The sequence below is a fragment of the Dipteris shenzhenensis genome, chromosome 13 (genome assembly GCF_047967505.1).
Source record: "Dipteris shenzhenensis isolate YYH24624 ecotype China chromosome 13, Dip_SZ_1.0, whole genome shotgun sequence".
NCBI lineage: Eukaryota > Viridiplantae > Streptophyta > Polypodiopsida > Gleicheniales > Dipteridaceae > Dipteris > Dipteris shenzhenensis.
Genome location: NC_141608.1, coordinates 44,790,197 through 44,813,801, shown reverse-complemented (window position 1 = coordinate 44,813,801; position 23,605 = coordinate 44,790,197). Strand labels below are relative to the sequence as shown.

General features: G+C 43.9%; 1 protein-coding gene across 4 annotated transcripts in view; it reads left to right on the top strand.

Annotated features, from left to right (window-relative positions):
• LOC147895459 (haloacid dehalogenase-like hydrolase family protein) overlaps positions 1-23,605 on the top strand; it is a 156,703-nt gene that overhangs the window by 111,609 nt on the left and 21,489 nt on the right. For all 4 annotated transcript variants that reach the window (XM_087383609.1, XM_087383607.1, XM_087383611.1 and 1 more), the window contains 3 exons: positions 14,729-14,884; positions 16,977-17,126; positions 17,223-17,324. In XM_087383609.1, the coding sequence (XP_087239735.1) occupies positions 14,729-14,884; positions 16,977-17,126; positions 17,223-17,324 (408 nt within the window). The remainder of the gene's footprint in view (positions 1-14,728; positions 14,885-16,976; positions 17,127-17,222; positions 17,325-23,605) is intronic.

Sequence of the window (23,605 nt, the reverse complement as noted above, 5' to 3'; positions counted from 1 at the left end):
CTCGGTCACTCTATCCGAGTCTGCCTCTGATAAATCAATTCCCCAACAAGGACTGCCATACATGCCCATTGGACAAACTAAAGAATCAAAGAGGAGAGACTTGGTTTAGGGATCTTGTAAGTGAGAATGAAAGCACTGTCGCTCTAATCCAGCAACGGCGGCATATCTCAGCCCTGCATATTCGGTTGCAGGGTGAAAATTGGGCGAGAGAAAAGAACACCTAAGTATGTGTATGATGCAATGATCTCCATCGGTAACACATCTAGCGTGGAATGCTTTTTGTGTATGGCTGCTTGGGACGTGTTGAAGATCATGACCTTGGTATTATCAAGGTTGACCTTCAAGTCGTGTGACTCACAAAAGGTGTGTAGTGCATCCAAGTGTCTCTGGAGGTCCTCCATTGAAGATGAGAGCAAGACTACTTCATCGGCATATAAGAGGATTTGAATCAAAGAGCCAGCAAGAGAGCAATCGGCCCCCCTAGTGTCTTCGTGAAAGTCTCAAGCTCATCTATGTAGAGGTCAAACAAGGTAGGTGACAATGGACAACCTTGTTTGACTTCCAATATGCTCATGATCTCTTGGGTCTACCCTGTGCCCGTCCGAACCTTGCTTGAAACCCTCTCGTAGAGTGCCATAACGGCCCATATGATCTCCTAATCATAATCGAAAGCTTGCAAGCGTGTGATAAGGTGACCTCTTAGCATTGTATTGTGGGAGTTTGGGGAGAGAGAGAGAAAGCAAGAGAGAGTAAGCTGGAGAGCTGAGTTGCAATAGAAGAGTGTAAAGAGTACAACTGAAAGAGTTAGAGATAAGGTTTTGTCCTAGTGACAAAACCTTAGTAGTCACTAACCATAGTTAGTGAACTAACTGCGGTTAGGGGGAAAAACCTCTTAAAGAGGGAAAAGTGCCCCTAACTAGCTTATTAAATTACATTGGCCACTGCTGAATTATATCTATAATTCTAACACCCCCCTGCAGTGCCAATGTCATGTACAAGGCTGATCAATCACCAAACGGATATAAGTTCAGGGCACTGCGAAATGCCTCAAACTTTTCACGTGGTAGTGCTTTGGTGAAAATATCTGCAACGTTGTCATGTGTGGACACAAAGATCATACTGATCTCTCCTGCATGCAACTTCTCTCTGACGTAGTGATAGTGAACCTCAATGTGCTTCGTGCGAGCATGAAACACTGGATTCTTTGCCACTGCAATGGCACTCTGACTATCAGTGAGAATTGGAGAAGGACCCTCCAAAGACAGATGAAGATCAGCGAATAGACGTCGCAGCCAAACACATTCAACTGTTGCTGTGAAAGCTATCCTGTACTCAGCTTCACATGATGAGGTAGCCACTGTAGATTGTTTCTTGCTCAGCCAGGAAATGCAAGATTTACCCAAAAAGAAACAATTGCTACTAGTGGACTGCCTAGTGTCATAATCACCAGCCCAATCTGAATCACTGTAGGCATGCATCTGCAAGTCACCCCCCCTGGGAAATAACAAGTCAAAAGACTTCGTGCCCTGTAAATAACGGAAGATGCGCTTAATTGCCTGCCAATGCATAGTTTTTGGGCTGTGCATGTACTTGCTCACCTGAGATACTGCAAACTGAATATCAGGTTTAGTGTTGCAGAGATATATGAGGCATCCAACAGCCTGACTATAAGATGTGGCATCAACTGATTCTCCTGCATCATGCATTGTGAGTTTCAGCCCCGGCTCCATGGGAGTGGCTATGGGCTTACAATCATGCATGTTAAATCTGTCCAAGAGTTTCTGCACATACTTGGACTGAGACATAAGGGTGCCACGTCTCTCTTGAGAGAACTGGATCCATAATAGTGCCTTGCCTTGTATCTGTCAATAGAGCCATTTGGCTTCCGTTTGACCTTGAAAACCTATCGTGTGCCAATGGCATGTTTACTTGGTGGCAAGTCTACAACATCCCAAGTCTGATTTTTTTCAATGGACTGCAACTCATCGTGCATGGCTTCTTCGAATGTTGCAGGCTCATCGTCATCAAGAAGAGTACCTGCATATGCTGATTCCACTGAATTAGCACCTTCCATGTGCCTTGCTGCACTGCGAGTCCTGATAGGTAATGGAGCATCAATTTTACTCTCCTTGAGAGTCTGTAACAGCCAGTTTGGGACTGTTTTTGCTGCATGTATGTCTGCAATTTCTTGCTGCACCACCTGTTCCACTGCCTGTGGAGGTGGCAAGACATCCTGTGGCTGAACTAAAGCATCGGGAGGTGGCTCTAAATTCTGATTTGCATCAGAAATATCAGCAGGGGAGCTCAAGGCAATGGGTAGTAACCCCTCAAAAACATCCTCTGAAGAAGAAGGCATATGAAATTCAGCCTGAGTGTGAGCTGAATTTTCTGCAAATATCACATCTCTACTGACAACGATCTTGTGTGTAGCAGGATTGTAGAGACGGTACCCCTTGCTTTCTGCATTGTATGCAACAAATGTGCACTTAATTGCCTTATCTGACAACTTGTGCCGAATCTCAACTGGCACATGAGCATATGCAAGGCATCCAAAGACTCGGAAATGATCCACTGAAGGCTTTCTCCCATTCCAGACCTCATAGGGAGTTTTTGTTTTCAAAGCCTTAGTGGGAGCCCGATTTAAAATGTAGTTGGCACACATCAGACCTTCAAGCGAGAATTTGTGAGGCATGTGTTTGCTTTTCAGCATACATCTGTCCATCTCCATAAGAGTTCTATTTTTCCTCTCAAGTTTGCCATTTTGCTGAGGGGTCAGCCTCACTGTGAGCTGATGCACAATACCCTTGCCTTTCAGAAAAGCATCAAAATCTGCAGACAAGTATTCCCCACCTCTATCTGTGCTCAATGTCTGTATCTTGAGTCCGGTTTCATTTTCAACCATGGCTGAAAAGTGTTTAAACACCATGAACACTTCTGATTTGCGCTTCAGCCCAAAGACCCAAGTGAAATTGGAGTAATCATCAATAAAGGTAACAAAGTAGAGATGACCACCCAATGATGGAGTCCTCATGGGACCACAGACATCACTGTGTATAAGCTGTAAGGTTCATCTTTTTTGAAGGGGAATCTATGCATCTTGCCTAAAATGCACCCTTCACAGGCATGTGGAGGAGGTATCTCAAGAGGTGGCAATGCATCAACCATAGAGTGCTTCTAAAGTGTCATCAAGCTGTTATAATGCATGTGGCCATATCGGGCATGGCATAATTCTGCATTCTGCATGGCAGCAGTAGGGGTAGAAACTGCAAGAGCATACGCTGCTCTTTTCTCAAAAAGATCAAGCTGAAAAAGCCCACGCAGCAGAGTACCAGATAATCTTAAGGCATAATCATTTTCCCTGTCTCGGACAGCACATTCGTCATCCTCAAAGATGACATGAAATCCAGCTCTGTTAAGAGTGGACACTGAAAGAAGATTTTTGGTGATTCCAAGCACATATAAGACATCTGAAAGTCTGAAAACTGAGCCATCAATGGCAGTAAGCTCAACTTCTCCTGTGCCACGTACTGAATATGATGAGTTATTGGCACAAGTGACTTTCTTACCAACGGGAGGTGGATGCAAGGAAGTAAAAAGACACTTCCTAGAAGTGATATGCTTGGATGCACCGCTGTCAAAATACCAAGTGTTTAGTGTTTCATTGACTCTGAAAGCAGATGGTGTCCAGATTGTGTGCTCTTATTAGCAGCAATAGGCACCCAGATTCACACAACTGACATAAGAAATGAAGGGGGAAAGAGTGGGAGGGTGGCAAGTCTAGCTATATAAAGGCCTTAAGGGCAGAGAAACAATTCACCGCACCAAGGAAAATTTATCTCATACCCCCTTCTATGCTTTCTCCAAGCCCCCTTCTACCCCTATGATGAATCTTCTACTTCAACCTCGATGCCCCTTCATAATGCTACCCAAGTCATGGGATCCATTCTTTTCCTTGGATCTCCATCCTGTAACACTCCTCCAGCCATAACTATGACCAAGGGAGTTGCAGGATGGGGAGCCAAGGGAAATGGGTCTTCATTGAGTTCTCTCTACCAGTGGGGCCTTGAAAGAATCAAATCTTTTATAACCCCACCAGTTCCTCAATAAAGAAGTTGCTATGATGAAGGCAATTCCTTGAAAGACTTGAAAGAAAAAACTCATGACCAACCATGTTACAAGATGGGGAGCCAAGGGAAATGGGTCATCATTATTCTGTGAGGCACTGGGAGAGAACTCAACTTGGTGTTGAGCCTCTCGTAATTGCACACAACCTTCCACACTGAGGAAGGACCTCAACGTGATGATCAGCTCTAACACACTGAGAGCATGTGTCAGTGTGCTGGAGCTCACCACCATATTGAGTTCCTTGTCCACTATCGAATGTTGTGCTCGATTGAGCTCATCTCCAAGTTGAGTTATCTTTTCCAATGCCTTGACTTTTAAAGTTGCTCTATACAAGGTTATTTCAATTACGAGGTGCTCATATTGTCCACTAGAAGAGTCATAACTGCAAGTCAAAAATGCATATGTATCATCATTACAAGTGGTTGTACTATCCCGAGCATCTGGAGCAGCCAGCCTAGAATCTGAAATGCAAGATAAAAAGGCATAATCCTGTCCAACAAAGTTGGCTGCAGCATCCCCACTGTCAGATGCATGAGGAGCTGAATCTGAAACAGCCATACCGGAGCTGTTTTTCTTCTCTTTTGCAAGCCTTTTCCTGCATTCTGCAATGTGATGACCTGGCTTTTTGCAGTAATGACAAAAACCCTTCTTCTTGGGCTTACTTGCATCATTTTTAGCCTTACATGAAGGCTGTCCTGACCCACTAGAAGGCTGATTTACTGATGTCTTTGCCTGTCCCTTTGTTTTTGACTTAAACTTTGAGAGCATAGCTTGTTCACCTGCACGTGAAGCCAAGTTTTTCCTGGTCTGCTCTTCCTGAAGCAGAAGTCCTATCAACTCATGAAAAGTGAGAGGATTTGCACCCCCCCTCAATGATAAGTTGAGCGAGGTATGAAAGCTGAGATAAGGCTCAGGAAGAGAATTCAGAGTGGTAGTAATCATCTCTGAATCAGGAATAATATCATCCATGTTTAATAATTGCTCTTTGAGATCCTGTAGCTTTGTGAGGTGGACTGACATGGAGTTACTCTCTTCCATATGTGTATTACTTAACTCTCTTTTCAAGAAAGATACCCTTGCATCATTCCGGGCTGCATACATGCTTTCTAAGATATCCCACGCTGCCTTCGAGGTCTTACACGACCGGATATGCGAAATGATAAATCTTTTCAGTGAAAGAGAGATGCATGACAAAGCTAAGGCATCCCGTGAATCCCATCTCTTTTGCTCTGGAGTACTGGCTATAGCTGCAACAACAACTTGTTCTGCAGCTGCACCCTGTGCACGACCTCTTTCACCTCCTTGCTAAGGAGGGGTATTAGGTGCCATACCTGCTGGTCGGATCTCACCCCCATTCACATAATCCCATAAATTGCGAGAAATCAGAATATTGCGTACCATAAAACTCTAGAGGGAGTAGTTGGTACCATCCAACTTGTATTCCTGTGAAAGACCACCGAACTGGAAGTCATTCTGATTTTGCTGGGCCATATCTGAGAAAGAGATTTAAGCATATACAAAACTGAATTCCCTTACTGGGAATGAAATGCACAACTCCCAAAAAACACAGCCAAGCACTGGCTGTAAATGCAACTCAGATTTCTGCACTTGCACTGTCAGAAATCTATCCAAGCATAAAAAACTCTCAGAATCTACCAAAAGTGCTGCAAAACACTTCAAGAAAGGCTGTATGGAGTGAAATCTCCAAAAATTGCTCTCCCAACACAAAAGCCCCAAAATAGGCCCGAAATTGCAACCGGAAAGGGGCAAATTGATCAAAAGCCCCAAATGTTGCAAGAATTGTGTTCTGTCTGTAAAAGCCCAAAATTTCACTGCGAAATTGCAGTGTAATTACAAAATCCCCAAATTTCTTCAAGAAATTGGATTGTAGAATTGAAAGCCCCAAATTTTGAGCTTGAAATTGCAACCAGAAACGGGCAAAAGCACAGAAAGCCCCAAATTTTGCAATTTCAGCAGAAAGCCCCAAATTTCAGACCAAATCTGCAATGTTTGCAATGTTTGCTCCAAGTGCAGCTCCGAATTTCTTCAACAGCTGCAAATTGATTGCAATGTCTGCAACAAACAGGATGCCCCAAATGTGCCCCCAAAAACTAAGCCAAACAATGGCTGTCTGCAAAATGTGCCTGTCAACGATCACCTGCAAGTTTCACCTGCAAGGAAGAGCTTGTGCGCAAGTACAACCTGTACGGCCAGGTACACACACTTAGAGTAAGAACCGTACAGATGTACAGCCGATGGTGTACGGACACTCAACGCAGCGCATGTAAGGTTGGTACGGATGCTGGTACGAGCAACGCAAGTAAGGCTGATACGGTGTTGTTGCAAGTACAGTACGGGTAGGTACGGTAGGTACAAGCAGTACGGCGGGCTGATTGCAGGTGTGCTGGTACGGCGTTGCAATACGGACATCGACTGCTGTACGGCGTGTAGTACAAAAACGGAAGCAACAGGTACGGTACGTGCATGTATGGCAGATACGATACGCGCAGGTACGGACGAGTACGTGTAGGTACGTGCAAGTACGGCATGTATGGTCGCACTACCAGCGGAAGGTACGTGCAGGGTACGGATTCCGTACAGTCGTACGGACTGTACGGACAGTCGTTTGATTGCTTCGAGTTGTACGGACGGGATGTAGCAGCAAGAGCGGTAGTAGGAGCGTGGGCTGTAGGCTGGAGCTGAACAAGGCTCTGATACCAAATGTGAGAGTTTGGGGAGAGAGAGAGAGAGAGCAAGATAGAGTGAGCTCGAGAGCTGAAAGCTTGAGAGCTGAGTTGCAATAGAAGAGTGTAAAGAGTACAACGAAAGAGTGAGAGATAAGGTTTTGTCCTAGTGACAAAACCTTAGTAGTCACTAACCATAGTTAGTGAACTAACTGCGGTTAGGGGGAAAAACCTCTTAAAGAGGGAAAAGTGCCCCTAACTAGCTTATTAAATTACATTGGTCACTGCTGAATTATATCTATAATTCTAACATGTATCAACTAAATTCTTTATTTCATACATTTTGTTGATACACTTTTTGTTTGGTGAAACCACTGTATTTATATCAGGAAAAAGTTTTTACAATGAGAATAGTCTAAAGAAAAGACTATTCTGAAAAATCAAAAGCAGTGGGAAAACACCTCCAAAGATGTTACATCCAAGTCATCATGATGACAAGCATCATACAGAGATTGCCGTAAAGATGCTCTAAAAAAATCATAAGGTTGGAGCAATGGCTGCCCCAAGACACACACACACACTTTTTTTTAAATAGTGAAATCTTTTATTTTTGTGTGGGAAACCCCAAAAGGAGGTAAAAACTTACCAATAAGTACAAAGGAAAAATTTACAAGTAAAGCCTCAGAGCAAAAGTCATGAGGCAGCCAAGTAAAAAGTTACAAGATTAAACTGGAGGAGGATCAAAGACAACATCCTCTAGTTTCAGATTGTTGCTTTGTAAAAATTGACGTAGTGAAGAAATTGCACCGTCAATAAAAACCACCTGTTTTTTGCCCTTGTGATTCTTCTTAATCTAAGCTGGGAGCTTGAATTTTTGAATCACAGGGTCAAAAACCTGTTATAACATAGGATGAAAAGACTCCAGAGAAAAAGAAACCTCTGCATCCTGAACAAAAAGAGACTCTGGCACAGTCTTCACAGGCATAGGAACTGGATCAAGATCTGCACTCTCTGATGAAGGAGCCGCATCTGATAAATCAGGACTGATCATATGAGCTTCACTTTGAGTATGAACTGGAGAAATAGCATGCACAACATCCTGCATGATCCCCTCATCAAGGGGCACATCCATATCCTAAGGAGAAGGAGGTTGGTGGTGCTCAACAAGAGTCCGATCCTGAACTTCTTTAGCAACAAAAAGATTGACCAATGATTTATCTACCTTTCTCCAGTAATGCTTCGGAGCAGTGAAAGAGGGCTTATCCAGTGAAGCCATAGCAGAAACCGGAGGAGAAGGAAGAGTTAGTCTTGACAACTAAAGAAGGAGCAGGAGGAGTGATCCTGGAAGCAGAAGGGCTGTCACGTGCAAAATGACCAACCTCGCGGCACCGATAACATGCTGTAGGAAAAGAGGCAAAATGCAGCCTGATATGCATCGGATGGGCAAATCCCAGATCAAGATCAAGAGAAGAGGGCACAGGCTGCATCATATCCCATAAAATACAAAGTTCGAACATCTCGTAGAAACTCCTGTCTCGGAATATGTAAAGGCCTCCCCAAAAGTGCTGCAAGAGTAGGAAGATGCAAGAGGCAGAGGCAACGCTTTGAGGGTAATTTAGACATGACAATGAGTCCAAAAGAGAGGAAGAAGGATCGAAAAGTGGATCCCAAGGCATCACATAGGCAAAGACACCATCCCCATGAATACCAGCACGACTGACCAGTCGCTTCACCACATCAGTCGAGGAGCAGTGGGCATAATAAAAACCTTTGCCCAGAAAGACAAAGGAGGAAATGCAATCTTGACCCACTGCAACTTCAGCCCAACGATTAAGTTGAGCTGTAGATAAAACCCTGCCCATAAAATAAAGACAGATGCCAAACTGCCGAGTCTGTTGAAGACTAGATACCAAAAGGGTAGGATCGAAAGAACAAACAAACGGGGAACCCAATGGATAAACGTTTGTGCAAGAAACAGAACATAGTTGGCGAAGAAGATCCAGCTGGAGTGAAGAAGGACCATCTGCAAGATCCAACTTTGCCGATTTGACAAAACGCGAAGGAAGCAAACCACCACGCTTTCTCAGAATGAAAAAACGTGCAGGGGGAGAGGCAAGAGGAGGAACCGAAGCAAAGAACACAAAGGAGCCATCATTTGTAGCAGGAAAGATGGAAGAAGATGTAACAGGAAAAGGCTGAGAGGAAGGGGGTTGTTGCTGAGGCACAAGGGACGAAATATGTGCAGAAAAGGCAGGTTGTAAGGACGAAATATCTGCAGGGACAGACAGCCAGGGTGCGGAAGGGGCAGACGAGGTAGCTTCAGGTCTTGACGGGGTAGGTGCATGTACAGACGGGTAGGGGAAAGGTACGGAAGGTCGTACGGACTAATAGGAGACAGCCGGCTGTATGGTAGGAGTGGAGATTGATGGCATAGGTACGGTCTGCCGTACGGCCTACAGGGACGAAGAGGTTTGGTACCCCGAGGACTGTACGAAAATGGTCATGGGCTGCACAGAAATGGTCGTGGGCTGTATGGAAATGGGCAGGGACTGTACGGGAGGTTGTACGAAAATGGTCGGGGATTGTACGGACGAAAAACAGAGCTGCACGGGTGAGGTCGGGGGTTGTATGGACAGAAACAGGGATGGGGAAGCGGGAAGGCTCTCCATCTCTACACGCGAAAACCACCACACATGCACACACACACACACATAATTTATCAAAAGTCTTCAGAAGACCAAAGGGTCTATGAGACTAGAAAGAGACTGATACAATGAGCTGAGGGTGGAGTGGCTAAACGGGCATCAACACCCATATCGAATACAAATGAAAACCAAAAGTCCTAAACATAGCAGCAACGGAATCTAGAAAGAGAAATCTCCAGGCTCTCGAAATCGGAGCTAGCAGGGGCATCAACTCTGGGAGGGGGGCGTGGATGTGCGAGGCTGATGTGATGTCATGTAACCTATGATATGTAGAAGTTATAGAGCAAGAGCAGATTCTCCTCCACAAATGGAAGCATGGGTTAGGGCGATGCCCTGATGACACATCCATGAATTCTACACAAAGTTTTGAGATCGAGGAACCCATGAAACTGTTTTGGCTAGGTGAAATTCTCTTCCAGGAGTTCCCACAGATATTGGCGGAGCACCCCTGCACTTGGGTGCAAGGTGACAAGTGGATACATTGGCAAGTGCAAGTAGATCCCTAATGTAGGTGATTTTGTCCTATCTTGTGACCCCACCCCATTGCAAGCCCTAGTCTAGGGACAATCAAGCACAAGCTACGTAGGTCAATCTCTCAAGCCGTAGGTTAGTCCTTGTTCATTGGTACCCATTGGAGAACTTCTTAGGTTAGTGTTTCCATCTTAGGGTTTAGCTAGGTCTAGGTCTCAGCCTAGGGTAGGAGCCCAGAAGGGCCCCCAAGGGCTGGACCAAGGGAAGGGACAGGAACAGCCAAGATAGGAGTCCAAAAGGGCCCCTTGAGGCAGCTCCACAGCAAAGGAAATGGGATGGGTGCAGGCAGCTCTTATAGGCTGCCTTCTGCCCCTTCCTAGGCAAGATAGAGGGGTAGTTTTGAGGGCCAACCAGCCGACTGGCTGGTCGGGCTGGTTGGGCCAGCCGACCAACTGCCTCTAGCCCCGTCTACAAAGGGGCTTGCTGCCTTCATTTCCCATCCAGCTCCCCCTTAGTTCATCCTCCTATACCAGCCCAAAGGAGCCTCTAGCCCCTCCAAAATCCCTTGCAGGACACAGCAGCGAATTCAGCAGCCCTTTGGTTACTCCAGGAGGGTGCCTACACAGCACCATATCCCGGGCTCGGAGTAGAGGTTTGGGGTTCTGTTTCAGCATCGTTCTTTTCCAATTTTCAGCTCTTTCCTTAGCTCTTTCTCAGCTCTCTTTAGCTCCATATCTCTCAGCTTTCAGACAGTTTTCTCAAGCTCCATCTCTCTTAGTTGTCCGTCCTCCCTTCACCTCTCGTACTCACGCAGCTTCACTGCATGCCCAGGGACTGCACAAGCCTCTTCAATAGCCTTGCAAAGTGGTCTACATCTACGGTGTGGGCAGTGTTGGTCTTGGTCGAGATTGGGTTATTTCTCAGACATTCGTGGGTCAGCTCTCAGTGCCAAAGCATTATCCTCGGAGTTGCATTCTGTGCTCTTTGAAGGAGTATTATTTGTATTTTCACAGTACTTCAAGCATACAGCAAATTCTTCCCTACTTAGGGAAGGGGGCCCTTTGTGCGTCTACATTCTCTCTAACCCTAAAACTCTGTGTGTGTGTGTGGGGGGGGGGGGGGGTGGTGCATACGCATACGCCTCAATGTCGAAGGGTTATCCTCGGAGTTGCATTCCGTGCTCTCTGAAGGAGTATTATTTGTATTTTCACAGTACTCCAAGCATAAAGCAAATTCTTGCCTACTTGGGGAAGGGGGCCCTTTGTGCGTCTACATTCTCTCTAACCCTAAAACTCTCTCTCTCTCTCTCTCTCTCTCTCTCTCTCTCTCTCTGGCGCATACGCCTTGCAAAACGGTTTAAAGGTCTCACTGCAATTACACGATCATTAATTGTTGCATGTTACATTGGTATCAGAGTTTCCGTCTGTAATACAGCTTGACTAGCGCGAGTGTTGAGGTCCAGTAAGGACACGTAGACCAACTGAGGAGAGAAGAAGAGAAAATTTTCAATTACTAGGAAGACAAAGGAAGTACGCTTCCGCCCATCACTCAAGAAATGTTAGCTCATGGAACAAATCGACTCCTCCTGGACCAGCTCGAAGAAACTTCATGGCAAGTGGGTGAAAAAGGCAAGCAGCTATTGAAGACATAGAAAAATCTCGAAATAAGAAAATTAAAGATCTCGAAGGTATATCTTTAGACATCATGGGATGCCTAAATCTATAGTTTCTGATAGAGATTCTAAATTGACTAGTAATTTCTGGCAAGGATTGTTTAAAAACATTGGAACCAGTGTAAGTTTTTCTTCAGCATTCCATCCTCAAACTGATGGCCAACGTGAAATTACTAATAGTACACTGCTGGAGCTTCTCAAAATCTATGTACATGACCAGCATACCATGTGGAAAAAGTATATTCCCATAGTTGGGTTTGCCTAAAATAATACCATACACTCTTCTACAGGAAAGACTCTTTTCAAATAATCTATGGTAGATCCCTACCAACTCCATTTATGCTAACCAAGGATAAGATTATTGTTCTCACTTTGCTTTGCATTGGTAAAAGAGAACTGTGGGGATGCCCACAAGGGACTAGGATTAGTCCAAGAACTAGGAATGCATGCATTTCGCTAACCTTTAATGGGCTAGAGTGTTGGTGATTGTGTAGGACTTTGAAGAGTGCAAAAAGGCTCACAAATGATGGATTAAGTGCCAAAACTAGGTCCCACAAGGCCAAAAAGCACCAAGAAGATGGCGCCATTAAGTGAGGCTCCACGGGGTTCTAAAAGGATTAAAAAAGCTGCCCCAAGGGGGGCTAAAAGCAAGAAAGCTCAGCTTTTGTTAAAGTAGGTTTAGAAGAGCAGGTCTAGCTTTTTGCTAGGCCAAGTCTATAAAAGAAGAGCCTCAGTGCTCCTAGACTCAATTCAAGAGTTGTACTCAGCCTAATGCTCTTCTATGAGCCAGTCATACAAAGCTTATTCTATTGCAATAAAGACCTTCAGGGGGTCCAGCCCTTATTTCTAGGCCCTAGTGTGCGTGTTCTTTGTTCTTTCTCCCCCTCCTCAGCTTGTTTTGTTTCCCAAAAGAAATCCATTGCTCCGTGTTAGATGAAGCTATTAGATGTTCTTTTTCCCTGTTATCTATGAAATTCGAAATCTATCTTGGTGATTATCTGTTGAGAATTGAAGACCCATGCGGCGTTTCTACCGGAAGTTTTTAAGGATTTCAAGGCTGATTACTGATTCGTTTTAGGGTTTCAAGCTGATTACCAATTTGTTTTAGGGTTTCAAAGGATTACGGATTTGTTTTACGGTTTTTGGTGGGATTCCGGCTTTATATGGTCTTCAGCAAGCATGACAATCTTAGAAGAATATCGATGATTATCTTGCCCAAATAGGTTCTTGAAGACAACAGATCAAAAAGTTTGTCATGAAAAAGAAGGGAAAAATCACCATGCCATGAATTGGCTCGCAATTATTGACAGCATAGGAAATTTTAGGTTTCGTATGTGTGAAATATATGAGGCTGCCCATGAGCTCCCTATATAAAGTAGCATCATCCTTTGAAGTCGAGATGCATCAATTGGTGTGGATACCAGCTTGCAATCTTGTATGTTGAATGACGCAAGTAATCTTTGGTGTACTTGCTTTGAGTCAATTATGTTACTTTTTTGTCTATCCACACCTCTAAACCAAGACAATAATGCAAAATCTCCAAGTCTATCCTTTCAAACTTACTGTTAAGCCTTGTCTTCATATTCACAATTGACTCTTCACTATTGCCATACATGATCATGCCATCCATATAAAGAGCCAATAAGTCCTATATCAACATGTGCTTTACAGCTATTACTCTACTCCGTTCCCAATCACATTGACTAGGTATTGAGACAGAAGCATGGGGGGTTAACAGCCAGTTAGCGCTTGACTTTGCACCTTGTGCCAGCTGAGGAGACAGAGAAGCATGCTTCTCTAACATGTCCTGCCTACACACACATGAAAGGCTAGTTGACGTAGCTATGCCAAGGATGTGGCAGCTTTCAGTAGCTTCTCCAAACTAGCCTTCACACCCCCACAGCATTCGGCACCTTCATAGCTACCGTCCTTGACCATCTTATGGTGCACGAGGATACCAACTGGATAGCACTTAAGCACTGGGTCACACCTGGACTAAGGTTGGATATAGATGCATCTTGTACATGAAAGCTGCCTTCCCTGGAGGAATGAGACTTTTTTTTCATGTTTTATTATACTATATTGTTTGGGTCTCGTAGCTCATTTTGGCCTCTTGAGAACAAAAATACATTTTCTTTTTCTTCATGATGTGCCACTGCAGTTCCAAGATGAAATTGTGAGTGCCTTCCTTGTCTCATAGGTCTCATACCCCTAAGCCCTTTGTTTTCTCTAGACTGCCCATATCCCCTGTGGGTGATCGTTTTGGAACTCATGCATTCCCTTTTTGTTCCTGTTGTGAAAAGGTGAAGTCCTTATTGATGAAAATGCTAGCTTCCTTCAAGTATTTTCCTTTTTACACGTACAATTGCAACTTTGAGCTTTAACGATATGTCAATGGAGAGGCTTGATTTTACACTTGCAGCTTAACAATAGGTGGCTTTTCTTTTGACTCTTAAGGATTTCTTTGATCCCCAACATTTTCAGATTGAGGGATTTCTAATGTCTCCTTTGTTCCTTTTCGATTTTGTCTTGGATGAGTTGGCTTTTGTGGATTTACTACCATCACTCAGGATGATGCCATTTACATGTTGGCTTGCAATTTTGAGTAGGAAGCTATTTCCACATCCACTTGTCCTCTCTTTTTCTTGTCTCTTCTTGAATTCTTGCACTATTTGCTGCATTTGCATGTTTCCTCATTGAGCTTGAGTAGCTGATCTTTCATATCATCTCTATATTAAATTTTGTTTGGTACACCTTGGTTTCAAGCTTGATCTCTGAAGTGAGTTTCATTAGTGATTTTCATGTTTTGTATATAGTCTTCTGGAATTTTTCATACTATTGTTTAGAGTCTTTTACAATGCAGGCCTTGAATATGTTTTTTGCAGCAGAATCAAGTTTCATCTCTACATAGAAACGAGTTTCATGTGTAATTTCCTACAAAATGTTCACCATATTTTAGAAGTGCTACATGCTTAAAAAACACTGTTTACATTTATTGTGATCATTTAACTCAGGTCTTACACCTTCGTTGGGTATGTTAAAACTCATTCTGAGGTGGTGATTTTTTGTAGTTGGCTGTTGTCCTGGATATAGAGGGCACCACTACACCCATATCCTTTGTTACGGAGAAGCTCTTTCCATATGCACGTAACAATGTTCGAGGCCATTTACTATCCACATATGACAGTGAGGAAACTCAAGCTGACGTCAGGCTTTTGCGAGAGCAGGTAAGGAACTGATTTCTTTTTTTGGGATATGCTAAGATGATCTGATTGGCATGTTATTATTGTGATTAATGTGAAGATGAAAACTTTAAGCTTTGCTATATATTTTGTCTTATTCTACTCGTCTTCTCTATAAGAAACAAATTTGTTTGATTCATATGAGTTTCTCCTGGTTTCGTGTGATATTGGGGGCTTTGTAGTATTTCTCCTCTCCCCTTTTAAAGAAACAGACATCTTTTAAGTGTGAAAAAGGACCGCTAGAGCCTAGAGACAAATGAAACAATAAAGAACACATCATGCTAAGCTTGTGAGAGCCATGAGGCTCCCTGGATACACCACTGAAGGCTAGAGAGAGTCATTGAAAAGAATGGACAATCCTTCCATTACAAAAGAAACTCTTCCATATTGACACCATAATTTCTCATTGTTGAATATGGTCATCATGTGTTCCTCTGATTGTAAGGCACGTCTTTCGCAAACCACTGGTAAAAGAAAGCTTTGTAACCCTAGTGACAAAGTTCAAATCTACTGTGCATTTTATCTCTTAACCTTAGATTAGACACCAGTTTCCATCTTTAGAATTGTAGATCAGCTGAGCACTTGTATTTCAGCTGGGCACATGTCTATGTAGTTGTGGGTTATGTAGTAAAAATTTTTTTGCTAACAAGTTAGGAAAGCAAAAGAAACCAAACCCCCCAAAACCCCTGCACCCTCCCCCGCCCCGCCCCGCCCCGCCCCTGCGCCCCAGCAGATCTGAAAAGCAAAACTAAACAGGTCTTCCCTATGCCCCTGCCTCTACTGCAAAGGGCTCTAAGCCCCCTCACTTCCTCATTTTATGAAAGCATCAACAGAACAAAATTTGCATCAACATTGGTTGTTTGAGGAGCATATCTTATTTCATATGTTGTGCAATTTTTGGGAGGTATTTGTCTTAGGTTTTGTATACATTTTGCTCAGAGGTTTTTTTTTTGTTTTTTTTTTTGGGAGAAAGGAATAGCTGAATACATTATCATGAAATTACGAAAATATATATCAGCTGAAGGGCTGAGATTCACCTAAGACAACAGGCCAAAGGCCCCAAAAACTAGGAGAAGTACTGGTCTGTTACAAGGTGCTGTTGAAAGAGATGGTCTACAGAGGAAACCACCGTTGTGGGGGTGTAGATCCAGTTTAGAGACTTTAGGGTGAGGTTAAAGAAGGTCCCACGGTGGAGGGATTGGTGCATGTGCTCCTCTTGGGACTTGCATCTAGTCCTGAGTGCCTTTTAATGTGTGGATAATATTGAATGAGATAGCTGCCAACATTGAAAGCCTTGATAAAAGTTCCCCTCCAAAAGTCTATGTACAATAGGCTTTCCAAAATTTCCAAGTAGTGATGCTAGCAACAATCTCCCAAATGTTGTCATCACTTGAAGCCTCCACAAGCCTGTTAGGTCTGGTAAAGTGGTCCATTGTGCTGTGCGGGACCTTTCCACCATGGAATAGGAGAAGGGTGAGATCTTAGAAGCCTCCTATAGAACCTAGGGTTCCTCATCCTTTGTGAGCCCCAAGTGATGAACGCCAAGTTTGGGGTGGCCCATTCCTCAAAACTCAATGCCTATGGATGCCAATGGTGTGTGAATAGTTCCAGAGACACCTCAGGGACTCACGGGTCTCTAGCACATGAGAAGGGCGTTGTGTATAGAGCATGTCCTTGCCCATCTTGGCAAGCCAACTCCCATTTGGGTAGATCCGGTGTGCAAACAACTAGAAAAAACATGCAAATTACAAGACCTTATCATTTTGTCCACTTTTGGACAATATATTACATCTTTGGTGGATGTGTTGATATACAGGGTTACCATACAGAAAATAAAATGCTGATTACATTCCTTAATGCTCCATTTTCTACCTTTATCTCAAATACCTGCTCTGAAGTATCCTTGGCTTTATACATAGAATAAAAGAAGGTGCAATAAGTTTCAGAATCAGAACTACGTATGAACCAAATACTGGAATGCAGAGTTATTTAAAATCTTGCTGAGGGTTGGTGAAGGCAAATAACTCTGTGAAACTTAATGGGAAGCGATGCTGAGTTGACTTTTGACTCTTGGCAGGTTGAGGAAGATTTGAAAAATGCAGTTCCTGGGGCACAGCAGATACCTTCTAGTGTTGGAAGTAAAGAAGAGATTATTGCTGCAGTTGAGGCTAATGTGTTTTCCATGATCAAAGCTGATCGTAAAGTTACAGCTTTGAAGGAGCTACAGGTGCACTATTATATTTAGAGCCTTGTTCTGTCCAGTAAGTTTCTTAACCATGGCCATTCGTCGTGCAGACTGAAAGGATCTCTCTTTCTGCGGCAGGGTCACATTTGGAGGTCTGGATATGCAAAGGGGGATTTAAAAGGGGAAGTATTTGAGGATGTCCCACAAGCTCTATCACAATGGCATACTGGTGGAACAAAGGTTTCTGTGTTCTGAATCTTGCTGTGCAATAAATGATTGGCTCAAATACTTTCTGTACAAATGAAAATTTAAGCTTCATCCAACATTGTATTTATTTACACACTATGTTTTATGCCAATTTCCATGCATGCCAATACATACTATAAAAATGACACTTTGTATTTTACATGATAGTAACATAGACTCAGCTCTTAACCCAATATGCATATGAAAATATGTGTTGTCACGTGAATTCATTCAATTCATAAGCATTATGCCAAACATATATATTATATGTATTGAATATTATACAAGATACACCCCCCTCTGGCCCTTTCGCAATGGCCATAGACCGTAGTTGCTGTGCCCAATTGTAATGTTTATGCATATCCGCTTCTATTATATTCACCTTAACAAGAAAATCATATGGATACTTTCTCTAAATGTATAGATATATTCTATTTAATCCATTGCTTATGCATCAAATCAAATGTATCCACATTATTAGACTCTCTTATGCATATCTGCTAGATGTATGCATCGATTTGTATTAGTAACTTCATAAAAGATGCATTTCAGCATCTTACGCTAATCCAAAATAATCAGTCATTCTTATTTCGTGCAATCTGATGCATCCACAGGAAATGTATTGACTCGTTTCAAAACATCTACATTTTAGTTTACATCACCAACACATGGTAGATCCAAAGTTTATTTTTATTAGCATCCTTTCCCACCTTTAACTTTGAGCGGATAGGTATAATGATGGCTCTTAACATTCTCATATGACTTAGCCTATGAAATCGACCAAGATCAAGTTGTAGGAGAAGATAATCTGTAGGTTTACGCCATCATCATCATGACAATGATCAACAACTCCTGCCTTGCATCCAGCTGATGGACATTGCACATGGGACTTTAATGGTATTTAAAGGTTAATGTGAGATGTCAAATATGAGATGCAACGTAAGACAAGAGACAAGGAAGCTTTGAGAGGTGGTCATGTAGGTGTAGGAGGGCGGAAGTGAGTTGGGAAGGAGTTTTGAGATCTTTACCAGTGATCTTGGACAGGGGCTCCCTCATACATTTTCAATTTGTTGAGCTGATTTGGAGATCTCATAGATTGCCTTTAGCATGTCCCATGTCTCCTTATATTACGCCAAGTACGTACTGCACGCCAACATTGATGTCTGTGAAGCCCATCTCATGCATTAGCTTCCAACATGCAGTCATCAGATGCAATCAGCTGAACACAACATAATGTGTCAGCTATGGCACAGAAAATTCCCTCAACATATTGGAAATGATGGAAACATACATGGAACCAATGGAAAATCCCTCACCATATGAGACAAAGGTGGAGTCATATAAGGATCTATTGACACGTTCTTGAAATTTTCTGGATTCTTTCGACTATGAAAGAAAAGTTTGTCAGAAAATTGTTGCAAAGTTAATGTGACCACATGATTGAAGACCCTAGTTCAGCAATTGGCAGCATCAATTGAAGATGATGTAGTTGCGGGACACCATCTGGACCATACAGCTAGCTTGCGACAAGCATGGAAATCTGAGATGAAAGCTGCAGGAGCTTAAGGGAATTTCGCTTCAAGAAGAGCCTACACTCATTCCAACCCCAGTAGAAGTGACACACCCTTCATTGCTTGAGGTGAGGAAGATTGGGACAAAAGGGACTGCCAAGGATCTTTCAAAATAGTGGAAGAGGAAGATTTCTGACATAAAGTCAAAGTATGCAAGCTACACGAGGTTACTAATGCCCACTGACCCTCGCAAAAAGTGGCTAGTGGTTGCCATTCAGGAGGTCACCATCTATGGGAGAGGGGTCTTCCTTCTCTAGCTGAGCTCTCCAGAGACCACCTTGTCACTTGTGGATCAGAGCTCTATCTTTCTTGGTCCTCATGTGGTCTTCCTCTTTCCTTGGTACCATGGCTTCATAGCGACGGACATGGACACAACTTACCGCTTGCTTCCTGGTGAGGCTCCGCTTCCCAAGGCTCCCGAAGGAGTATAGATCCATTCTCCAGTCTATCGGAGGATGTTTTGTTACGGTGCTGAAGTCTTCTCCTCCCTTGGCAGCCATAGTGGTTGTAGATGATGAGGTCCCGAGGCTCAGAGTGATTGTGGACACCCCCGAGACGCTTTCTGAGGAGATCCTTCTGGAGATCTTGGATGGAGGCGAACTACTTTAGAGAGTTGAGGTCTCTGGACTTCCAAGCCAGTGCCTCCGATGCAGACAGATGGGACACTTAGCTCGGGACTGCATGAGAGGCTAGGATAGGGATCCTCCTCAGCCTAAGCAGGAGCAAGGGATTCCCCCTCAGCCCAGGTGGGGGCAGAGGGCTCCCCGGCGTCGGGCCAGGTAGTCAGATCGTTGGCAACACTCGCAAACACCTTGGGTCGAGCCTTCTCAGGGGACTTGGACCAAGGTTGAACACAAGAAGCCCAGCAAGGCAGCCCTCAAGCATTGCAGGTATCGGGCTAGGGTCAGAGAGCGCGAGAGAGCTTGATCGGCGGCGATCCCCCAGCCTCAGGAGAAGCTAGCAGAGGTTGCTCCTATGGAGCAGGAGGAGGAGACCTCATACCTTCTTCAATCTCTCGACTGAGTCGCAAGCGCCAGCAGAGAAGTGCACCTAGGTCCCTTTGCAAAAAACAAGAGCCCGCTGAGCAAGTTTTGGTGGACCCTCCATTGAGGCCGCCCCCCCCTCCTCTGTGCCCCCCAGCCCCCCCTCCCCCTGCCCCCTCCTCCTGAACGTGTAGTCACCCGTACCACCCGCCCCCCCTTCTTCTTGCCCGTCGTAGAGCAGCCCCGTCGTGGCCTACCATAGAGAGGGGTCCACATTCCGGATGCTTTGCTCTAAAGGAGAAGGTACAATAGAGTATTACAGCTATTTGGCAGTAGCTTGAGTCCCCCCTGCAGGGAGGGTGGGCCGTGTGGGCAGCTGAGGTGATTCAGTGGAGCAGTGAGGAGCTTCGCACCCATGCTATGCACCGTCGTCATACTCTTCAAGAGAGAGAGGGCTTTGCGATGGGACTTGGCCTCCATTGAATGTCTTCAGGAGTAGGATTCGGAGTCGCAATGGTTAGCAGACCGGTATGAGTGCGCTCGCTTGGAGCTTCAGGATATTGAGGTGAGACGGGCTGAGTACTCCTACCACTCCTCTAGATCTCGGTGGGTACAACAAGGTGACAGGATGACCAAGCAGTTCTTTCAGGTCACCAGCCCTAGATCAGTTGGCACATAGTTGCAGAGATCGAGAGACTCTAGTGGGCAGATGCACTCGGATCCGTAGGAGATCTTGGAGTTGACCTCGGATTTCTATCGGCACTTGTTCCAGGCCGAGGAGGGGTCCCCGCAGGTTTTGGCAGTCCGAGATTCAGTTTGGGCGCACATTCTGGAGGTGGTCTCCCGGAGTGTGAGCAGCCAGTTAGATGCGCCTTTTTCAGATGTAGAGCTTTGGCAGGCCCTTCGGGCTCTTCCATCCTAGAAGTGCCCCGGAGAGGATGGGCTGTCCCTCGGATTTCTTTAGGTGCTTCTGGGAGTGCATTCATACCCCCCTCTGCTTGGCTTTTCAGGAGATCTTCGACTCGGGCTATCTCCCTTCGACTTTGAGTCGTGGCTGGATATGCTTGATCCCGAAGGAGGGGGATCGCCCGGACCTGAGACAGGGGAGACTGATCACTCTCCTTGACACTGCGTACAAGATCTTGGCCAAGGTCTTGAGCTTGTTGCTTCGCTCTCACCTAGTGGACATCATCCATGACACGCAGACAGGTTTTGTCCAGGAGCGTTGCATCCTGGACAACATCATTACTTTATGGGAGGCACTGTATTGTGTATTTTCTGAAGAGTCATTCACAAGTGTAAAGTCTAAAATCGATCACTTAGGGATATTTTTCAGCACCGCTTATGCTCGATGCCAACAGAAAGAAACTTGATGATTGAAATAATATCTATTGGATACAATCAAGATCACAAGGCCCACATGATTTGGAATCTTGAAATAAGAAAGGATTACTAGTAGAGATGTAGTCTTTGATGGAGGAGGTACATTATATTCTTCACAGCAAGAGACTATCATGATTACATGATATGCCAATTGATAGTGTGACACGTGTTTGTATTTATGATGGACACCGATCGATATTGTTATGGTGGTGGATCATTTGAATATATAGGGCTCATCAAACTGGTGTCGTTGCTCTTAATGGCACCAAATTTGGACATGTAACACTTTTGATTAATAAAGATGTCCACCCACTTGTCTGTATTAAATGGTAGGTGCATGGGTCATAGGCTAAGGGTAGGTGTAAATGGGAAGATGGACCTTGAGTGATCTCATGGGACATTAATGAAGGGTATTCCCCTTCATTGTGATCATACATACCATTCTCTCTACCATCTTGCATGCATCAATCTCTCTCATGTTGCATATAGGTCAATCAGAACAAGTACTCTCACGAGGGCGCTCTTCCCCCATTCGAGGGCCCCAACAGTGTTGAAATTCTGCATGTATTGTACCCATTTGCATACATGTAAGTCTGGTTCTTCATAGAGACACCATTCTTTATCCTCTCACTGAAGAAGTTGGTAAAAAAGAAGAATGAACCATAAATTACTGAAGAGCCATCATTAGATATTGATGGAGAGGAACTTGGTGGAGAGGAAGGACTCAGACAATTTACTAGGTTCCATAGGACACTTGATAGGCTACATGTGCCCTAGCCCCAAAGTGGTAGGAAGCTATGAAAGAGGAGTATTATAGCATCATAAAATAAACTCATGAGCTGTAGATTTACTATTAGGGAAATTTTCCATTGGTAACAAATGGGTCGACTGAATCAAAATGAAAAGTGATGGAAGTGTTGAAAAGTATAAAGCGAAGGTTGGCTACAAAGGGTTATGCCCAAAAGGAAGGCATAGACTAAGATTAGACCTTTTCACCAATAGCCACGCACAATACTATAAGATTGATAGTACATCTTGCCACTTATTATGCTGGCTTCTTTACAAGATGTGAAAATTACTTTTGTGAATAGAGAAGACTTGAACCAAGAATGTTTGAAAATTACGTAAAGCTTTGTGTGAAACAAGCACTTCGTGCTTGTTATTAAAAATTTGATAAACGTTCTCATGAAAAATATTCGATAGCAAATGATAGCACGGAAACTGCAAAAGAGGGCTCCAAAATGCAGCAGCAAGATCCAATTGAGAGAATCAGCTGGTGTAGGGCTTCAAAATGCAAGAGCAACCCACATGTGTGAAAATCGGCTGGTGTAGAGACTCCTGCAGGCGTTGCAGCAGCAGGTAGGTGACTTCAGGTGCTCCAGAATGGAAAAACGGGTCATGAAACAGGTCCATACAGCTGCAGCAGCCCACACGTGTGAAGGGGCGGCTATGAAAACAGCTCTGCAGAAGCCCTAATGCTCCGAAATGTGCAAAGCGGCTGCCTTGAATGCTCCGTACAACTGTAGCAGTTCACCCTTGTGGATGGTGGCTGTCCATACTACAGCAACAGAGCATTAAATGCTCCGAAATGCTAAACAAGGCTTCAATGGAGTATTAGAAGCAGGCGGCTATGCAACAGCAGCACCGAAATGAGGTTTTCCTGAGACAGAAATGCTTGTACAGCTCATAAATGCTCATATATGATTATAAGCTATATACAAAGCATGATGACAAAGGCAATACAGTTCACATTATCTTGTACATTGATGACATTGTCATCACTGATAATAGCGAGGAACTAATGAAGGAAGCCAAAGAGGATGTGAACAAAGACTTTGACATGAAAGGCCTTGGTTATATGCTTTACTACTTCGGAATCAAGGTCTTGAGATTTTTGTAAAGTTTGCGAAAGACCTGTAGGGTATATCAGACCAAAAAAAGTGCCACATGTAATCTCTAGATATATTGAAACCTAGGATGTGCTACACAAGTCTTGTAAAAGTTGATCTAGAGAGAATTTGTCCTATCCTGTATCCTCAACATCTCAATGGTACTTTGGGACATGACACAGAGGTCCACTCTTTGGGCTAACTTCTATCTATGCTACTGGAGCGTGTCTTTGATTTGGAGCTAGCGTTGGGATTATGCAAAAAAAAAATCCTCAAATGGTCAAGAATCCTCCCAAAATGGAAGATTGCAAGCCTATTAGTATGATGATGAATCTATGTGAGAAATTATCAAAGGACCATGATAGTCTTGAAGTAGACTACATAGGCAACTAGTTGGTTGCCTGATATATTTGACCACGAGTAGATCAGGCATATGTTATACAATCAAT